At 29.1% G+C, this 21,348-nt stretch overlaps 2 protein-coding genes across 6 annotated transcripts in view; one reads left to right on the top strand and one right to left on the bottom strand.

Moving 5' to 3' along the window:
* The window catches only part of btsz (bitesize), a 236,261-nt gene that overhangs the window by 143,767 nt on the left and 71,146 nt on the right, over positions 1-21,348 (bottom strand). The gene's annotated exons all lie outside the window — the stretch shown is intronic.
* LOC143194830 (uncharacterized) lies at positions 18,553-19,349 on the top strand. The gene is made up of 3 exons (XM_076401557.1): positions 18,553-18,748; positions 18,808-18,969; positions 19,024-19,349. The coding sequence occupies exons 1-3, from the start codon at positions 18,605-18,607 to the stop codon at positions 19,255-19,257; spliced, it is 540 nt and encodes a 179-aa protein (XP_076257672.1). The 5' UTR covers positions 18,553-18,604; the 3' UTR covers positions 19,258-19,349.

A 21,348-nucleotide genomic window follows, 5' to 3' on the forward strand; every position in this document is an offset into this window, starting at 1 on the left:
TGTACTAGCAATATATTTTGTTATTACGGCAAGAAAATAGCGGAAAATGACGGTGGTTGCTATCTCTTCAATGTATAATAAAAAAATAGAGAAAGCCAAATTAAAGATATAAAAACTTTTATATGTTTTTATTTTTCCTTTAAGAATTTATTTTCTTTCCATAGTATTGTTATTAAGTCTAACGATAATTATTTGGATTTATTACTATAGCAAAATCACTATTTTCATACTAAATACGTTAAAATCAATAGTTTAGATGTTTTATTACAACAATGGTATTCTGTTACTCAAGTTTTTGGCTCATGATCATAAGTTTCAGTATTTCAATTTACTGATAATATCGAGCTTTTTGTTGGTTGCTAACTTTTTCCATTATATTAAAGATCCCTTCGAGAATACTGGCATTTAGCGTTAATCTTCACGATTGGTTGGAGTAAATTAATATTTTTTATACTTGATTGAACGATTCAATAAATGATAAACGTCTAAATTAAATAACAAAACGACGAGAACTTTTTAATTTATATATATATATATATATATATATATATATATATATATATATATATATATATATATATACCGTTTAAATTTATTTATATTATTTATATTAAATTAATTATTAATTTATTATATTAAATTAATTATTGTGAGGATATATTGTGATCACAATTGTGAGGATCATAGGAATTTGAATAAAAAAACATCAACGATGTCCATGATATGTATAAGACATCAACGAGATCTAGATAGCAATTTTGGCTTAACAGTGGATGGAGACTGGTCTTAACATTCAGTTCAGTAAAGTTAAAGTTGTAAAGCCACTTGAAAAGGTTATCTGACACATTGTTTGTTTACAAGTCACAGTGATTCTAGAAAAATAACTTTTTATGTACTATTTTAAAATAAAAAAAATGTTTTTAGGGACAAAATACTGTTTAACACATATGCTAGAATTAACTGAACTGAACATATTTTATTAATGCAATTACAAAAATTTTAATAGTGCTGAATGCGCTGGTCTTGCGGCAAAATTCAGTAAAAGAACCTTAAATATATTAGAACATCGGATGGAGACTTACTAAAAATGTTAACAATTCAGAGCGCTGTTTAGAATTGATCAAGTGATTTTACAAAAAGTTGACACATTCATATGTCACAAAGGATAAAGCCTAAAAATAAGTGATGTCACCATAAAGGCACCAAAAAATATCACTCTTGAAAAGGAATAAGTTAATGAATAGATTTCTTGACAAAACTTGAAGTAACATGTTTCTTTAGGATGACCGAAAGTTTAATGTCTTGATCGATGTTTTTACTATTAAATAATAGTATTCATATACATTAATTGTTTTTGGTTCATAATTTTTCCTTAGTAACAATAGATCGTAATTATATTGTTTAAAAAAATACTCATATAACATATATGATTTTATAAAATTCATTTTTCAGTTGTATGTTAGATATTGAACCAAACACCTAATTATTTCATTAAGGGAATGTTTTACGAGCCGCTAAAACCAAATGAAATCGTTACTGTAAAAGACTGCTGACGTAATTAAGAGATTCATTTCATTCAATAACTTGGAAGAATATCAAGCAGAATTATTTTGTTGCTAGCTAATTTATTTGCTTTACCTTAAACTTTATTGTCTTTTTTGATAACGTATCATATTTTGTAATATGACTTTTGTTTTTATCATTAAAAGTAACAATAATAAATACGCACCATATAAATTACGTTTTGTGAAATTATTATTTTTAATACATTTTTTTATTATATTAAAATTAATAACTTTTTATATGATAAAATTGGTGATTAAAATTAATAATAGGCGAAATAATAAAAGTTAATAATTAGTTAGAAATATTTTGTGAAATATTATAAAATTTAAACCAAATGAAGAGAAATAATAATACATTATATAGGATACAAAATCGGATAAATCTCTTCTGTTCAAGAAAAGATGTAATATAAAAATAATATGAAACGTTATATTGAAAAAAGCGCAAGATTGGCCTTCTGTCAACAACACAATCTTCAATTATTAATGATTTTGTACCAGCATTACATATTCTTCTTTTCTTTAAGAGTATTGACAAGAGAATACAATATTGACATTACCAATATAACGACGAATGTTTACTTTATTTTTAAAAAATCTTAAAATCGTAAAATGAGTAATGGCCAAAGTTGGCGATTTTTTTAAGGGTTAAGCTTAAGCTGTACAAAACATTCTGACACTTATATATACCCAATAATCATTAACGAAGCTGATTTTTTTTGCGCAAATAGTAATCTGCAGTATATGCATTTTAATTTGAACTGGTTATTTAACGGGCATTAATTATAATTAATGTATTCTGAAAAGGAAAAATCCCCGAATTTTACCTAAACCTACTTAATCCAGCAATTTGGCCTAAATATGAATGGTATTCTACAGAGAACAATAAAGCCTGAACATTTTAATATCTCTTAAAATCGAAGACATTTATTTTGAGTAAAGCACCAGGTTTTTGGATATAAAAACAGTCTTATTTAAAAATACTGAATATTTTAATTCCTGTTCATTTATTATTGATATTAAAACGAAACAAAACATCTTACTGTGCAAAAATTCAGTCAATTTGGCAAAATATGTTCTCTTTTATTGGATAAAATGTAACATTTAAGAGAAATATCGAAAAGGTTCTGTAATATTTTTAATTTATTTGGTTCAAATTGTTGGTGAACTTACAATATTTTGTAAGTAGTAATATATAATTATTTTTGTAATATATTTTAAAGTAACAACATATATAATTTATGTTAACAGTAATGACAAAATGCAACAATGACTAAAGTGACTACAGTTGAAGCCATTTTATTCATATTTGTATTTAAAAAAAAATTAAGTTATAATATCTTTTTATTCCTTCTATTATAGGGTGGGGCAAAAGTTCCGCTATCATTTTGATTGCGCGCCATCTTTGTTATGTGACGTTTAGATCAGTTTCGCTTTAACCATTGTGTTGTGTAGTCGTCCAAATTTTATTACGGATATTATGTTTGATTTATTATGAATATACGCCACAATAACGAGCAGAAATAGTGTAGGAATGTACTGAGAGTCTGGTGAAATTGAAGGTTTTTCGTCTAAATTGGTAATGAGCGATGAGTCCATTTTCTTCTCTGTGGCCACGTCAATAAACAGAAGAGTCGGTTTTGGGAATCACAGAATTCTCAATTAATTCATGAAACATCACTGCATCCACTAAAAACAACTGTATGGCGTGGTATTCATGCTGGAAACATTATTGGTACCTATTTTTTTGAAAGAGACCAAGGTGTTGCAGTTACTGTTACTAATGAACGGTACCAACACATGATCTGAAATATTCTTGTGGCTGAAATGGTAGTATAAGGACTAGAGGGCATGTGGTTTTAGCAAGATGGGGCCACAACACACACAGCTCGTTCGACTATTCAATTATTGAATGACGAAGATTAATTTCGCGAAGTGGCGATTTAGCATGGCCGGCTATATCTTCGGATTTAACAGCACCAGACTTTCTCTTATGGAGTTTTTTAAAATCAAAAGTTTATGTGAATAAGCCCCAAAGAGTTCAACATCTTAAAGACAATATCCGTCATGAAACTGAAGAAATTTAGCATCAGATGTTGCAGGATGTCATGAAAAATGCCTTAAAAAGAGCCGCCGAAAGTTGCATAGAAAGTCAAACCATAATCGTTCCGTAGACACGGTATCACAATGTTGATATAAATATGGGAAAAAGTTACAAAAAATTAAGTAATTTGATAAATATATATTGTTTTAGAAATTTTTATCAATGAATGCTTTTTAAAATAAAAGAATGAAGCTGTTCAACATTAACTGATTATTAAATTGTCATGTCAAAAAATCAGCCATGTACAGATTGAACAGGCCAAGGGCTAGTGAAGCACTTGGGGAATTCCTTCGGAGATTTGTTTTCCAGAGGAGACTGCGTCACAGATCTCAAGGAGCTACCGTCCAGTACTGAATCTATCAGGGAGATTAGGTCATTCGGTAGAACAAGCTGTTTAGCTTTGAATAATAAACTGTCGTGCCAAACTTGGTCGAAAGCTTTGGAAACATATAAAAAGATGGCTCCAGTTTTTCGACCCTTCCTTAATGCCTGGTGGATTGTTGCTACGACGCGAGCAACTTGATGAAGGCTTGAATGTTTGGCACGGAAACCGAATTGTTCCTTTGCGATTATGTTTTGTGCATCGGTGAAACACTTAAAAGCGTCTAGTATCGCTTTTTTGGCAAGTTTGGAGAATGAGCTAATCAGGCTGACGGGCCTATAGTCAGATAGATTGAACTTGGCTTTTTTTTTGGAACGACAGCGAACATTAAGTTAATAGTTTTCTACCGCATCATTATATATACTAATTAAAAGCATAGTTTGTTTGAAAACAATATTGTTAAGTTTGGCTATATAATTTAAGTAACTGTTATGAATTTTTTTAATAATATTTCGCTATATTAATTAATGCATATAAATTTCTATTGTATTTAATTATTATATCTCGAATTTTTTATATGTATTTGTAGAATATTGTTGAATAATTCTGAGGTGATTATATCAAAATTGGCCATTCAAGAAAAACCATGCAACTTTCTACACACACACTCAACAATTATTCGTAGCGCCGATATGTCACTTTCACCACGTTCAATGCATTTGAACAACGTTTAATTGGTGTCCTTGTCCACATCTACAGCTGTTTTAAGCCTGTATAAATGTTTCAAGTGGTTCGGTAATATGTTGCCCATCAAGAAACTACTTCACGTTAAGTAGTTTTTATATTATAATAAAATATTTATTAACTGTAATTGTTCCAGTTTTATTGCAGCAAATACATCAATGAACCTGAATTTGACGAACTATTAAGGGAAACCGAAGCATTAGTAAAAATAAACTTGAGTGATTATCCTCTTAAAAGGGATGCATAGAAAAAATTGCTGCAAGATATTAGTTATGCAGAATATTCCAATGTTGTGGACTCTTCATCGCGTTTAATCAGTTCATGGCCTGACTGGCTAGATAGGCTGGCTGGCTAGAATTTCACAAAAAAAACTAAGAGAAAATTGTATTTGTAGCTGATATCCTGTTATCTGTAGGTTATCTCTTTCCGAAAACTTATCACACAATACTGACAACAATGATTCTTCTCAAAATTCCAGCGCTCGTAATGATAAATATGAGTGTGTTTATGCGAATCTTCAATATTATTTTCCCAACAACAATAATATTTTTATACACATACTTACGAAAACATTAAACCTCTTATGATACTAATATCTTCAATATTAATATTACATATTTACAAATAATTTCGTTAGATACAGATATTGAACTAATAAATAACAATTAATTCTAAGAAATGTGATCAGAGTTACAATTTCAGTGAGTCACCATAATATAGGTTGTTAAAGATATAACAGCCACTGGGATTTCCAAAACAACAGGTTAGATCATTTATACCTGGCATGGGTTGGCAGGTTTTTAGAGTTTTATCAATATCTTTTAACCTGCTTTATCATTCATGTATAACGTGACTTGAGTAAACTTGATTAATATTTAAACTAAATATTGCAAAATAGATTGAAATTATTATAAATAAAATTATTTACCTCAGAACACGTAATGATAAAACAATAGCTGCAAAAAATCTGTTTCCTGTTTCTTTTTTATGTGGGTTGATTTTTGGGTTGCCTATTACAACAACAAACATGAATAATTTAACTTTTACTGATTATGAACATGTCTACTGTCTTTTCTTACGAGACATACACTATATTCACATTTACTGACATTAATTGGAAATGAAATAAAAACACATGTTTTTTTTTAGAAAAGAAAAATTAACTAAATTTCGTTGGAATAAGAAATATTATAGTAATGGACGTTAAGCTACTCCAATAAGCTAAAAATAAGCAGGAAATTCAATTAAAGTTTGGAAGTTGTTTTAATTGGAATGATAATATTCCTTCCACCTTGACAGTGTTAAAAGAATTATGAACAAACTGCCTTATGCGTATAAATCATCCATAGTATATCCAAAGTTATTTTGTACATATGTCATCAAGATGTTTAATGTATTGCCTGCCGCAATTTGTAGCAATTCCTTTTACAATAAGACAATATTTTCCTTTTCATTTTATTCTAGTTAAAAAGAGACCCAATGCTGTCCGATAAGTACGAAGGTGTAACCGAACTAGCCAGTCAAAGTCGCCCGGTTGTCAAACGTATGCAAAATTCCTCAAAACAATAAGGGTTATAGACCGGCAAACGTTAAATTCCGAAGCCAGACGGAATAGATTGTATCTCTAATCAGTTACTTTGGACAGGAGCGAGATAATGGAGGCCCTCTTTTGCCAGTAAAATTCGTAAGAGAAATTGAATAATTAATGTAAAGTAAATTTGCTGCGATTTTTATTGAAAATATTTTTTAGCGTGTTGCAGCTGCACTGAATATTAGTATGGACAGGGTCACTGAAATATCTCAAAAAATGAAATATATAATCAAGATCAGCTTGATGCTAGCTCTATCAGATACTAAATATTTGATATGTACAAAAACAGTATAGTTTTTCAATACAAACATAATTTAATCTAATTATTTCAAAAGAAACTGTTAGTTTGAAAAGTATCGAAGGGGTTTAATGGAACTTTCAGATATTGCTTTTAAAAGAATACAATAAAACTTCTTATTTCAATTTATGTGTTTAGATGAGATGTGGATATTTCAGAATAGGAACAATATACTAGGACCAATGGTCACTCATGGCAAGATGACAATAAAATTAGTGTTATGACAACAAAAGTTGCTAAAGGATGGAATAACGTAAAGGATGGAATAACAATTGATTAGGTTTTATTAGTCATAATATTTATTAATAAAAACTTTATAGCAATGCGTGCAGAAAGTTTGAATATGATATGATTCAATGCTGCCAATTTCTAACACAGGGTGATGAGAGCGGAAACAAGTAAAATATATAATTAAATGATAACTGTAGGAAATCTTTGTGTAGAATGTAAAAGATGTATGTGCACGGATATGTGTGTAATTGTTCAGAATATAGAAGAGCGTTTGGTTAAAATGTGTCAGGAGAGAAAGAATAGTAACTGTTTTGTAGATATGGTAAATGCACTGATTAAATCTAGTTTTATCAAGAAAAATGTATACAGTTATTAACAGAACAAAACAATGAGAAATACAGTGATATCAAAGGACTCAAGAGCTAAGCGTAAAATGTAAATATGCTCTCTAATGAAAGTAAAATATATTATTTGGATAAACAATTGCTAATTATGTGAATTAGGCCTCCAGATTCTCCAGGGATAGAACTACAAACGCGCCTAGCACTCGAACTTTTAGGTGGTATGGAAAAGAGTTCAATGTAAATATAATCAAATACAACCCTAATCTACAAACTGTTATAACTCTTCAATAATAGTAAGTCCTTCAATAATTCGATATATTAGATAACAGTATTTTTGATTAATTGTTTATTTAGACTACAATTTTGATGCATGTGAAAGCCAAACTAAAACTCAGAGTTGGTACGACAATATATATATATATATATATATTCATATATTCAATCTATATATATATATATATATATATATTCAATTTTACAATACTTTTCATATATAATTATGAAATTTAATTAACTAAAATATAATTAATTTTCTCAAATGAAAACTTAATTTAAATATGGCTTAATTTTTTATTGAACAATTTTTGGGATGCAGTTTGCGACCGTAATTTTTTTTTGTTAATTATATCGTATGTTAATATATTAGGGAGACAATCAATCTACTTTTGTGTAAATAAAGAATTGGTGTTAACAATAAGGAAATTACTAATTAAGCTTATGTTGGGATGCCAGTACTGAAATTTACTAAAGGATGTAATAAAAAGGCGGATTATCAGGAACAGAATTTTCGAAAGGATTTCTACTAAAATAATTATGTCTCGTAAACTACTGTAATTCATGGGAATATATCCATAGTAACAAATGCAACAGGTACATTTGTTATCAAGTATCAGTGGAAATATACATGATGACTAATTCCACTGAATACTTTTAACAATAGCTTAGTACGTAATATTACTTAATAAATTGTTTTGTTCGTACACCCTCTTCATCATCTCAAAATTTAACAAGCAGTAAATATTTACCAAGCAAATCTTCTAATAACGTAATAATATTTTTGTAGTTGGAAATAAAATGTTTTTGTTTTGCATCATAATACATAACAATTCTCTGTATTGTATTAACATAGTCATAAACGCACTTAACTATTACTCACGTCGTTATGCATAATTACCCATAATTAACTTACTTATTATTACCTGGTTTAAGTTTAAGTTTTAACTAATTGTTTGTTTATTTGTTTGATGATATTTTTATTTATCTCATTATTATAATATATATATATATATATATATATATATATATATATATATATATAATATATATATATATATAGGATATGTGTGCAATCTGCAATTGCAATCTGCCTCGCTGAATTATTTCCTCAATTGTGCACTAATTCCCACATTTTAAGTGAATGACTTCATTTCGAACACGATCTCGTAGAGCATGTACCTAGAAACAAGTTCTTAATCTTATAGCTATCAGACTGTAACAGTGTCTCAGAGCCATACAAAAGAATTGGCAAGATAAGTATTCGAAAGAAGCGAATTTTAATCTTGATTGTAATATTTCCTGTCCTTCAAGCACCATCTTAGGAAATGTAAAGCTCCTGTAGCTTGGCTGATTATATTTTTACTTCGAGTGGCCCTACATCTGTATCAGCGAATATAGCGCTATCACCAGCGAACATCAGATTGGCCAAGAAGCCTGTAGTTTTATATTGAAGTGAAACATTATAAACCGAAGATATCAATATGGCGATATCTGCTGATGATACTGAGGAAATTGTTATTGACGAAAATAGCGAATCAGACAATTACAATCGCGGAGTGAAAATGTAAATAACTGGATTTAGTATTGCAAATAAAAGCTCAATATGAGCAAAGTGAAACACATAAAATAATAATAATGAATAATGCTGCCGTCCGATATAGCAACAACTCTCTGAATAATGTCCTATCTTGGAATAAATCTCGATGCGAAAAGTCAGCTGGATGGAGATAATAAGTGTCCCCTTTGAAAAATCACCAAAAATCTAAAACTGCCATGTTGGCACAAGTTCTTTCTATAAGAGACCTAGTGAAAATTGAGAAAGCATCAACAAAAGGGTGAGGGATTCGTTGACACTTTTAACCAAACCTTCAATTCAAACCAAAGGGAATTTGAATATAATTTATAATAAGAAAATTCGACGACGAAGTTCTAAAAATTGTCATCAATCCAAAGAAAACGCGAGGTCTAATTTAGTAACCGTTAGCATAAGTGCAGCAATATCTACCAAGATATTATCAAACTTGCCAACATGATTACTGAAGCATTTCGACTTTTGAAAAATGCCTATAATAAACCTAAAAGTATTATATGAATAAGGTTTCACAAACCTATTTTACTGCTATCGATAACCTTACGTTTAAGAACCTTAACCTTAACCTTAAGTTTGAAAAAAACTTGTTGAACATATTAGAACCAATTATATAAAGATTAAATCTAATACCTGCCTATCAGTTTGGTTTTATTAGCAAACATTTAACGATATACCAAGTACATATAATCACAGGCATCTTAAAAAAAGCTTATGAAGATAATCATGGCAGTGTAATAATATTCTGTAATAAACCAACATTTAAACTCGGAATGGAACTCTTAAACCTAAAAGTTAAACAAGGGGAAGCCTACTCTACAATAAAAGATGCTTTGACAAGTATTCTACAAGAATGTGAGGTCAATTCTTTACCTAATTAAGACACGTGATATGTAGTTGATGATACCGCGATACTTGTTGCTGAAAATAGCAAGACATTAACTAGAAAAATACAACAGCCGAGCAACGATATAAATGGACTTAGTTTTGGAAAATAAAAGTTAACAAAAGCAAATCACTGCATATTAAATTTACATATAATCGAACTCAAACACATAAGAGAATAACAATGAATAATACTGTTATCTCATATAGCAATAATGCAAAGCATCTGGGGATAAATTTCGATGCAAAAATCAGTTGGTTGGATCGGATGCCAAATCTGGTTAATATGGTGGGTAAGTTAAAGAATGAGTTCTGCAAGTTACGTAAGGTTGACCTTTATTATACCGAAATATTGCTTTGCGGCTTCATGGAATTGGACTTTTCGCAAGAAATAATTCTGCTGATGTGCCACCAGATGCACAGCAGTACTTTTTAGTTTATATATGCAGGATTTTTATGTTTGCAGTCGTCATAAAAAATCAGTGAATCATCAGTGGATATTATGAACGTATTCATATATTTGGATTGTATTTAGTCATATGTAGAAGCTGTGTTGCTAATCTCTAAACTTTTCCATTTGGCACAAAAAACAAGCACAGCTCTAGCAAACTTTCAAGGTTGTCCAAGATGCGACCGGCTATTAATATCAAAATCACCATTTTAATGTTTGTTTGAACCTATGATTGTACTTTTAATCAGACACAATATCAGTACCATCACCATACAAATAAATTACCTTGCTATAAAAGCGTTTTGCCTTGTAATTCGTATATAATACAATGCCAAACGTACTATTTATCAGTTACCATGGTAACCTTTTCTACTCTGAAATGTGATGTTACTCGCGTGGACATGGAAACATAAAAAAGATATAGATATAGAATGGGAACTAAATGGGCACACCCGTAACCATGTTTTGCGTGTCCATATTGCCGAGGGACGTAGGTAAAAAGATGACAGACTTCTTTTATTTAAAATGTATCTTTTAATTTCTCCCTGTAATGTAAATAATATTTTTAATCCAATAACAAAATACTTAATGTAAATTTCAAATTTGTTTTAACATGTTAGTTAAAATAGAATTTTGTTGTCCAAAATAATCACTGTCAACTCATGTAACAACGATCTTACTAAAACATAATAAAGATCTAATACTAATAAAGTAAAAATTCTTCTAACTTTCTCAACTAAATATCTTATAATTAAATCATGAGCTCGCATATCATAATATAATCTATTAATATTAAACTCTTCTTAATAACTTTTGTCATTATATATAAAGCAACTATTCTGGAAATATGCCAAGGAAGTTTCCGTTAAAGCAGTAAACTGTTGATCTCTAAAAACCCGAAATTTCTCAATTATTATTCGTTAAATGGCGATATATCTTCTAACTTCTTTCTGTCAGCGAGAGAATAAAAAGATTTATTTCAGAGCGGAAAAGTTATTGACGATTTTGATTACTTTATCCCCTCAGTAAATCATTTATTTTAGTTCTAGAGTAACTTAAAAAAAGGTACTACGAAAAAGAATATTTCGAGACAAACTTTATGCTACGCTTTGCTTTATGCTATACTTATAAGTGCTATGTTATAGTTGTTGTAATTTATGATATACAGTACCGATCATATATGGAGAAATTTTCCAACATTTATGTATACAAATATTAATTGTGCTATTAATAATTAATATAATCAATTTATTAGTCAATTTAAAATATGAAGTGGGAAAATCAATTTAATGTTTTATTTTAATTAATAGAGTCATATTATATTGAAAAAAATAAGTTTCCATAACAAATAATAAACAATTCTAATTAAAAAGAACTAGGACACGTGAAATACCATTATGGCCAATAATAGCATATGTTGTAGTGGAATTAAAGCAAGTCAACTATCAGAAGATTTCATTCCAAATTACAAAAGTAAATCAAATTTTGGGGGTAGTTATATTAAGATTTAGATGGCGCTTTTATGGCCATAAAGTGAGTGTGATTAACAGTAAAAATTGAATTTATTGAACAACCACAAACATAAATTTAAGACACGCAACAGTAGGAGGACCGTCCTGTCGCCTTTACCACTGCGCCACCACATCAGGCTACATATATATTAATAACATATTAAATTAATTCTTCAGTTTCTATTATTGATTTAAGTAAAAAATTACTAATTTCTTTACAAAATTAACTTTGTTTTTGGAAAATGTATCTAACACCCGTCAATTATTTATATTTTAATTTTAAATAAATCTAGGCAAAATTCATAATATAAATGTAATTGTAAATTTTTATTTGAACAAAATAAATTAAATTTTACCGATGTAACCTATATTAGGAAAATAAAAACTCGAATACTCAAATATGGTAAACTATTTTACAACCACAGAAGTACTACGCTTATAAAAATATTTATTTTATGCATCTGAAAAAATTATAAAATAAATTACTAAAACAAAAAAACTCTTAAAGAGAACAAATTACGGCTTAACAAAATAACTACCAACTACCTGGAAAATGAGAACATCGGGTATAATTCAGTAAGAAAAACGAAGACAAATAAAGCAGAGAAGAAACAGTCAGTAATTATGGTTTTAACTGAGTTTCTAATAACCGGAAACACCTGAATACCACATCAATAAAGACGCTGCAGGAAACTTATTTTACCACACAAAAAATTCGAAAGCAAACATTGATATCCGATATGAGAATATGTAGATTATAGCATAATTATGTGACAATTATATTTAATAGTCAACAAATGTTCATCCAGCAGATGTTTAAAACTCTTATGTCTTAAAAATATGCTTGAAAAGAAAATTTATATGATAATTATTTAGAGCTAATAAAAAATATGTCTGAAAATAATGATATATAAGCAAACAAAAATTATTGACTCTTAAATATTTTCCCTTTTAATTACCTCTTAGAACGTTAAAAACATTATTGCCTGGACTATTATATGATGCTTGATGTAATGTCAATCTTCTTTAATTGCCAATGATCAAATTTGCATAAAGAACATTGTAACTAAATACATCAACTGATTTTCATCTGTTTACTTCATTAATGAACATGGATATAGATGAGTGGGGTTGTTAACGGTGAATCCTTGAAGACGCTCATTGATAACAAAGATGCTGTTTTAAATATCCATATGTTACTTATGTATTTATATATTGCGACGACATTATATGTGTTCTCCCATTTAAAAGCTTCCTTGTTGGTTTGTTCTCTTTTAAAGATATTCAGTTATTCAGAATCAAGCAACCTATCAAGTATCTTTGACTCTGTATACTGGAAGTTCGACAGAATCATCGTGTTTCGAGATGTACGGCCACCAAAATAGACCTAAACTTGCTTTTACCGTGGAAATCAGGGAAATACATGTTATTTAAGAAAATATTCCATAGGCTGCATATTATTAATATTTCAGATGGAAAAATAATGAGACATACAATCCATAGAGATTAATAGAGAGAGAAAAATGTTAGTGCTGGAGTTTTTTATTTTTACGACGGCCTTTAAAGCAATAATTCACAAAATCACTAGTTTTCTATAAATTCCATTATTCTGAAAAAAGGAACCGACACACACATTTTATGACCGCAAATGTTACTATACCACCAATTGTTGATTTATTAAAATTGGCTGTTTTGGTCATTGCTTTTACATTATTACAATTTTTTTATCAAAAATATTTTATATGTTAAGGTATATATTATAATTTTACACCAAAAACGAATTATTTGAGAAAATTAAAACCGGAACAGATTTGGACGTTCCAAATCTACAACAAAGCAGGAAGATAAATTTATAGTAATGTTAAAAAAAAACGAAAGACGAAAAAAAAAAACTGCAGAAAGGTCCTATGGACGGTTTCAGATTTTTTGACCTAATAAACGTTTGTGTGTGTGTCGATCAAAATGTGGACTTCAGAAGCGTGCACTGTGCAGACTGTTAAGCATGGTAATGGTAGGGTAAAGCTGGAAATAATTCAGAGAAAAAGCGATACCCTTCAGATAGTGAATCTAATTGGCCGAAATTGTTGTTTTTTAACAAGTCCATGGCCTAAATATTAGTCAAAACTAGGTCAAGGGTTTATAGAGCAAGAACGAGATGGAGAAATTTTGTAAATAATGATATTGTCATCACAATCGTTAGACCTATCGAATTAGTATGGGATGAAACTGATAGAAAACTGATGAATCGATGCCCATCGAACTCAGCATCATTGGCAAACTGTGGTTTTTATCAGCAAGTTGTGGAAATATTTACAAAGTAAATGGTCACCTAACGCTTATATAAGTTAATAAAAGTAATGCGTAAAATTAGTGCACAAGTATTAAAAACAGACGTAGCTATTTTGACGAGACCAAAATTTAACGAAAATTTTATTCAGTTTTCTTGTGCTAAATATTTAATATTAATTAAATATTAGTTTAAAAGTCTTTTATTAAAGACAATCTATGTGGTCGTTCAAAAAGTGCTTTAGAAACTTGAAATTTTAATATTTAACAGTTTGGTTAATATTTTAACAGTAAGTTAACATTTTTAGGTTTCAAAGGCTGAATTTTCTTGCAGCATAACAAAAACATATGTTATTTGTATATAAAAATCTATTTAAAACCATAAAATCCGATCTTTCTTAGTAGTCGACAAAATTTATTATACCATTTGGTATCTTAATGAAAGTTGAAATGAAAAATTATGCTAAATAGCATATTTTATTTATAAATAGGGCTATTTGAAATTAATTAACAAATCGCAATTATGAACAAGCAATCCTATCGATGCTGATCGACAAAACCAGCCACATTTAATCCCATTTTCCAATTATTGAACCAGCGGTCACTGGAATGTTATTTATTATATTGTCAATCCCTTCGGGACAACTGTGGCAAATAATAATTTTGGAAAATATTTGATGAAATAATTTTGCAAAATCAAACAATTATTTATCTAATAGTGTTAGGTGCTCGCATGTATTGGGATCAGCGACATCTGGTGCTGATACTGAGCCGATTTGGCTAATTCTGATTTTGAAATATTTGCGGAAATCTAGGGAAGCTATATGATGAGTAGATATGGAATAATTGCGAGGAAAGTAGTAAAAACAACAATTTTGTTTTCACATACAAACAGTCGCTGACATCAATCGTTTCACTCTCACAATGCATCGGCATTGTTGCTAATTGTCAAATATTTATTGGTTGAATACTGATTACTAACGGCCAGTATTATCAATCCACGATTAGAATATATAATGTATGAAGCATTGCTGATCATTTATCGCTACTGACTATTTAATACTTTACCACTATTTACATTTCATGCAAATATAGGCATTTTTTTATAGATACGTTCAATCATTAAAATGAAAATCAAATGAAAAATAATGACATATATGTCAGATATGATATATGATGTGAATTATGTGCTAACGGTAATTTGAAATCGAATTCTAATTACGGTCATGTAAACATTTACTAAGAATTATATTGAAATATGTAGTAACCATTTAGGGTAAAGCATATTTTGTAAATATGCCACAAAAGAATTATTTGGTTATGAATTTACTACGCGTGAACATTCTTTACTTTTATTATTAACAATGCCAAGGAGAAGACGACTTGACTTAGGTCGTCTAAATCAATCAAATCTGCAACGAGTTACGTCACGTCAGCGAGACATAGAACATGACAGTAGCCATATTCGAGTAAGTGGACAGCAACATCAGAAAACACAACACAATGAAATTCAAAAAAACTAAGGAATATTTTTAATAACAGTAAGGCTATCATCTGCCATTGTAATTTATATTACGGAGGAGGAAAATAACCGACATAAAAGTTTATACCGTTCAAAGCGAAAATGCAGCAGGAATTCCAAACTGTTTCGCGTCCCTGATGAAAACTTACGTTTTCCATGAACCTTAAGATACGTTCGGGAAATTCTGACAGAAACCAGATAATTTAACCTATAGCTTGAAAATCTTGCTGTAATAAAACACGGCCCCATAATTATTTTGTGTGAAGCTTTGACGTTGCATGGTATCCGTTGATATTATCAACTTAACAAGATGCTGTATATCGAGATCAATAATTTGAATATTGATTATTTCTCTGGAAATAGTTAAAACGTTTTAAAAAATCAGAAAAGATATTATTAAAAATAATTATTTCTTTTATCATTAACAGATTGACGCCTTAGCGTTTGTTTAAATTGGTTTAAATAAAAATAGTGACGAATTAAATGTGCAACTGAATTAATACATTCAGTTAAGAGCAAAAAAACAAAGAAAGAGATAGAAACCAGTGCAGTTAGGAATAATTAAAACAAGTTATTTCAAAAGAGAGTCAAAGTCACATTGAAGAACCTAAAGAATATGTTAGAAGATATATCCTGTAGATTTATCATGTACATAGAGAAGTTCTTAAAAAATATAGTCAAATGATAAAATTAAGTACAGGAAATCGGTTCCCCCTTAATTTTTTAAACAATTCAGTTATTAAAACTAGCTACAACTGATTTATTTTTCACTCAATCAGTTAGTGTTCAAACGTTTGCAAGAAAAGAAGGTTTTTTCTTTTAAGACGTCTAATGACATTATTTACCTGTAGAAATCTAGACGCTTCCGCGTTGATACATTTTGCTATTCTAACTTCCTAATTCATCCATAACTATATCAATTTTTAGGTCGCGATGAAGGTCACAAACGCGTACATTCGAAGATGCATAAACATTACATTTCAGTTCTGGAATTTTGGAACCGTCTACTATTTTAGAACCTTTGAATTACTTGGACTTTGGAGTCACTGGTGCTGTCACACAGCTGAATTTCATAGCTCCACACATATCGTGTACTCAGCGAAGCCGGCGGGTATCACCTAATAATTCATAATTGTCACGTGTTCTATATGACTGACTGATTGGAAACATAATTAACCCAAAATTAACTCTTAAATAACCTCAAAAACATGAAAAAAATCTACCTAGTTAAAAAGCTACCGGATAATTGGAACAGAGCAGTAATTGCACAATACTCAGTGATTTTATTTTAATTTTATCACTATTAAATAGTATTTATATAGCATTAATTTTCATGAAATATAAATGAGAACTACAAGCTACAAAATCTCCTATAGTAAAAAATAAAATAATATACTCAAATATTTATTTTAATAAATTATGAGATAATATATTAAAATTGAACTTCAGCAGTACTGTGCATTAAAATAATACTAAAAACTATATTTGAAAATTGTTTGATATTCCTAAATAACATATATAATAGGAACTACTACAATTTCATGAAATATGGCTTTTAAATGGTCCCTATCAAGCAGCAATATAAATTCAAACTCGAGGCTTATACCTGGTCTGTGTATATTTAGTCATGCAGTATTGCAGATCGGCGAATAAATGGAATATGGATTTGTGGAATTCAACGATTATTATGACTGATATATTGAGATACCGTTTTGCCATGTCCCCTTAACGCCGGCATATATTTACTAATCATGCCATCGAGGAAATAGGATTTCGTTTCTTCCTAATTATTATGCAAAAAATACTTTTAAATATTAATTATAAACAATCGTGAGAATAGAAAAGTGTCCAAAATTATTCAAAGCCGGCTTGGTGGCGCAGTGGTTAGTGCGAAACGACTTTCCCCTACTGTTGCGATAGCCGCGGGTTCGAATCCTGCTGGGGCATGGTCGTAAATTTATGTTTGTGATTATTTGAAATTTGTGATTGTTCTAGTCAAGAGTGTAAAATCTGACAGGGAAAATGATCCCTGTCACGCCAGTAACCAGGCTGGCTAAGACCGGATGTATTTTGGAATGTTTTCTAAAATTGGTCACTCTCACTATACTTTATCGCAAGTTTAAACTTAAAACCCTAAATTTAAAGAGTAACCTGATCCGTTGGCCTATAAATTAATTTAAAGAATTTTTTAAATATTAAGCTTTATCATGAAAAGTCAGTACATGTATTTTATTCAAAGTACTGCCCTTCAAGTATAGTGGCTACTTTTTCCATCTTTCAGGCAATTTAAACATCCCGTCACCAAAGATCGATGAATCGACCCATTATTTAGTATCTTCATAAGAGTTGAAGAGCTGTTCAGACGAAGAAAAAAAATTATACATTATGAAATTAAACATATTGAATTACAAGGATTTTTTTTACATTTCTTCTATTTAAACATATTGAGTTAGATTCAACTAGTATTTATTATAAAAAAGATGTAATTGTAATCAAAGGCATAATAATTATTTTTCATTTTTTCAGTATAGTGAAAATCAGCACTTAATTATTAATAAAAAGACTATAAACTCTGATTAGTAACACTTATTAATTTCGTTAAACTTTCCTCGACCTATTTAATTTATCACCAAACGAGGTCATTGTTGATCTAAGAAAAATTCCAGCATAATAAACCTAATAATTAGGCACGTATTTTTCAGAAAGGAAAATATTTCCGTCAAGTCAGTGGTCTTTAGTTTAATCCATATTCTAATAAAATTTTATTGTTGTGCAAATATTTTTCTCAGTTGGTGGTAACCACGTTGACTATATATACACGGGGAATAGCTGCATATCAACATACCAGATTAAATTATCGCTTAAAGAGTTTTCTTTCATTGCAAGATGCAGCTCGCAAAATTGCTTTTCACCTTCAGTTTAATGGTGGCTTTAACATCTGGGAAACTGGTTAAAATTCAAAATAATCGTGCCGATGGAATCTTGTTAACTCTCGATGGGGCTGAGTATACAGTTTTACCAAACTCTTTGGTAAATATATTTCATATACAACATATAAGTACAAACTATGTAGCACGTACTATTTCTAGATTCAAGTAACTTTAGCTGATAACTGGGCGGGATCCCTTAGTGCTGTACCAATAGGCTCTGAAGTAACAAATGGTCCTAAAACTAAAGTAAATTTCGCTTTTTCTGATACTGAGGACAGTTACAGTGTCTCTTTAATAGAAGGGTTCAATTTACCAATGAAGGTGAGATAGTGTGTTGATAGTTTTAATATAATTTAATTTTTTATATATATGTAGGTTATACCAAACGATTCCAATAATTGCATCGTTTCAACATGTGCTGCTAATATTCTTAGAGCTTGTCCATTGGATAAACAAGTTGCTAATTCCCTCGGAGATGTGGTAGCTTGCCAAAATAGCCCCTTGGTCATGGCCAGGCTCTGTCCTCTGGCTGTAGTGGATGAACTTTCATCAACACTCAACACTAGACATTGTAACTCTGCCACAAGTTACATGGTTATTCTATTTTAATACAATCAGATATATTTAGTATATTTCAAACGCTTGCATATATTAAATTTAATGTAATCATATAGAATAAATAAAATTTAAATTAAAAAATAGTATAGTTTTTATTATACCTTAATTAATATTATTCACATCAATCATGAACATTATCTCCATTATATTTCATTTACAGTATGCTAGTTATTTTAAAAATTAGCCTTAAATATTTACTAAATAGTGTACATTAAGAATTAATATGAATAATGAAAAAGAAATCTATAATCAACTGAAAAAGTTGAAGAAGTGAAGACACTACTTCTATTTTTATGAATATTTTGTCAAAAAAATCTTTCTTATTTGACGACGTGAATATAAAACGGTACCGTTTATTAAACACAATGTTTCCCAATAAAGCATTGAATTTATAAAAAAACATTAATAATAGAAATAAAAGTTTGTTGTTTTATATATATTTGCATGTTAAAACAATTGAACTGGATTATTTTATTTTTACTAGAGTTTTATCGAAATTTTAATATTCTTCAATAGTGTAACATTAGTATTTCTTCTTTATATTAGAATAATTAGTTATTTGCACGTTTACAATGTGCTGATGTAAATGCGAAATATGTAATTACTAACCAGATTGTTCACAAAAGTTTCAACATTTTCCTATGATAAATTATTTCTATAATTTTCTACTAATTTTTCATTAATGCACGATTATTTTGAAACTTTAAAACCATTAATTAATTAATAAAATGTATCTTATAATATATCTTATAATTTATGTCTTATGTCATAATAATAATATATCTTTGCACGTTTAATTTAATTGATATTACACTATTACAGACATTTTAACATTCTTCAAATGCATAAAATTTACCTTTCTTCTTTTTATTATCATATTCCGTTATTAGCTCGAAAATGTCTGGAAATATGTATATTACCAATAAAATGTTGAAAAAAGTAATTTTTTCTAATTATATAGACATTTTGCTATAGAAAATTCATTCTATCAAGTTCTACTTTATTTTAATATTGTACACTGTTAATATTGTAAATTTTAAAACCTTTAATAAGTAAAATATTATGTTTTATTTAGGAATCTTTTTTTTTTATTTATTAAATTTTGTTGCCTTAAATACATCATTTTAATATTAAGACAACATATTAACATTGAGGAAGTTGAACAGCCTATTTTTGTAACATTTTCTGATATAATAATGATGTAAATCAACCAATCAAATAGATGATGTAATTTGATGTAAATTCATAAAAAGACTACAGAACACAATATATGTGGTAGTGTATTTTTATAAATACACACCAAATTCTAAGCATTTCATACAGTTCAGTATAACCACTTCCTAGGATGAGAAATATCTTAAAACAACAACAAACTGATACTTTTTTAATTAAAACTTTTAAAAGTGAGTCATATAAATTAATATGGCGTTGCAAAAGGTAAAGCTATGGGAGGCGGTAAATGGCAAGTGGTCTTTTGTATCTGTATATTTATGTAAAAACTGAAATCGTCTAAACTATATCTAGATACATATCTATCATATCTATATTATCTAGTTCTAACTATTTTAATCATTCAATTTTAATTATTAATCATCAAGATTTATCAAGTTTAATCATTAATCACCGAAAATAAGTAAAGTGTACGAAATTAAATCACCATATGTATCAAATTAGTGAACGCACGTTTGCATTTGTACGGTATTTCCTTATTTTATTACAAAGTAATAAACAAAATCCTTCAAATCATCAATAAAAAATATAGCATATGATATCGCATATAAAGTATTTTTAAAAACATGGGTCGCTTGACCCCAATTCATTACAGCTTAATTGAATGTTCAACATTATTATTAATTGTGCTCAGAAAATTTTAATGAAAATGAATATATTACATCATAAAAATCAATTATGTTATATAGTAGACACTCAATCTTTACGTGATGGATTGTTATTTTATTTGAAGAAATATTTTGTGGAAGCCCTTATGGAGGTGTTGCTCAATCCTACCTAATGGCCAGTTTTTATTCAAATTATTTTGATGTCAATTACATAGAAAGGTCTAGAAGATCAAAAAAGACAATG

Source organism: Rhynchophorus ferrugineus, unplaced genomic scaffold (assembly GCF_030347505.1).
Source record: "Rhynchophorus ferrugineus isolate W39M unplaced genomic scaffold, kcgeb_rfMv2 rfM4, whole genome shotgun sequence".
Lineage (NCBI taxonomy): Eukaryota > Metazoa > Arthropoda > Insecta > Coleoptera > Curculionidae > Rhynchophorus > Rhynchophorus ferrugineus.

Excerpts from the sequence above, each read along its gene's own strand:
- LOC143194830 (XM_076401557.1), top strand. The coding sequence starts at position 18,605 with ATGCAGCTCGCAAAATTGCTTTTCACCTTCAGTTTAATGGTGGCTTTA. Across the intron at positions 18,749-18,807 it reads CAGTTTTACCAAACTCTTTG|ATTCAAGTAACTTTAGCTGA; the intron begins GTAAATATATTT and ends TACTATTTCTAG. Across the intron at positions 18,970-19,023 it reads GGTTCAATTTACCAATGAAG|GTTATACCAAACGATTCCAA; the intron begins GTGAGATAGTGT and ends ATATATATGTAG.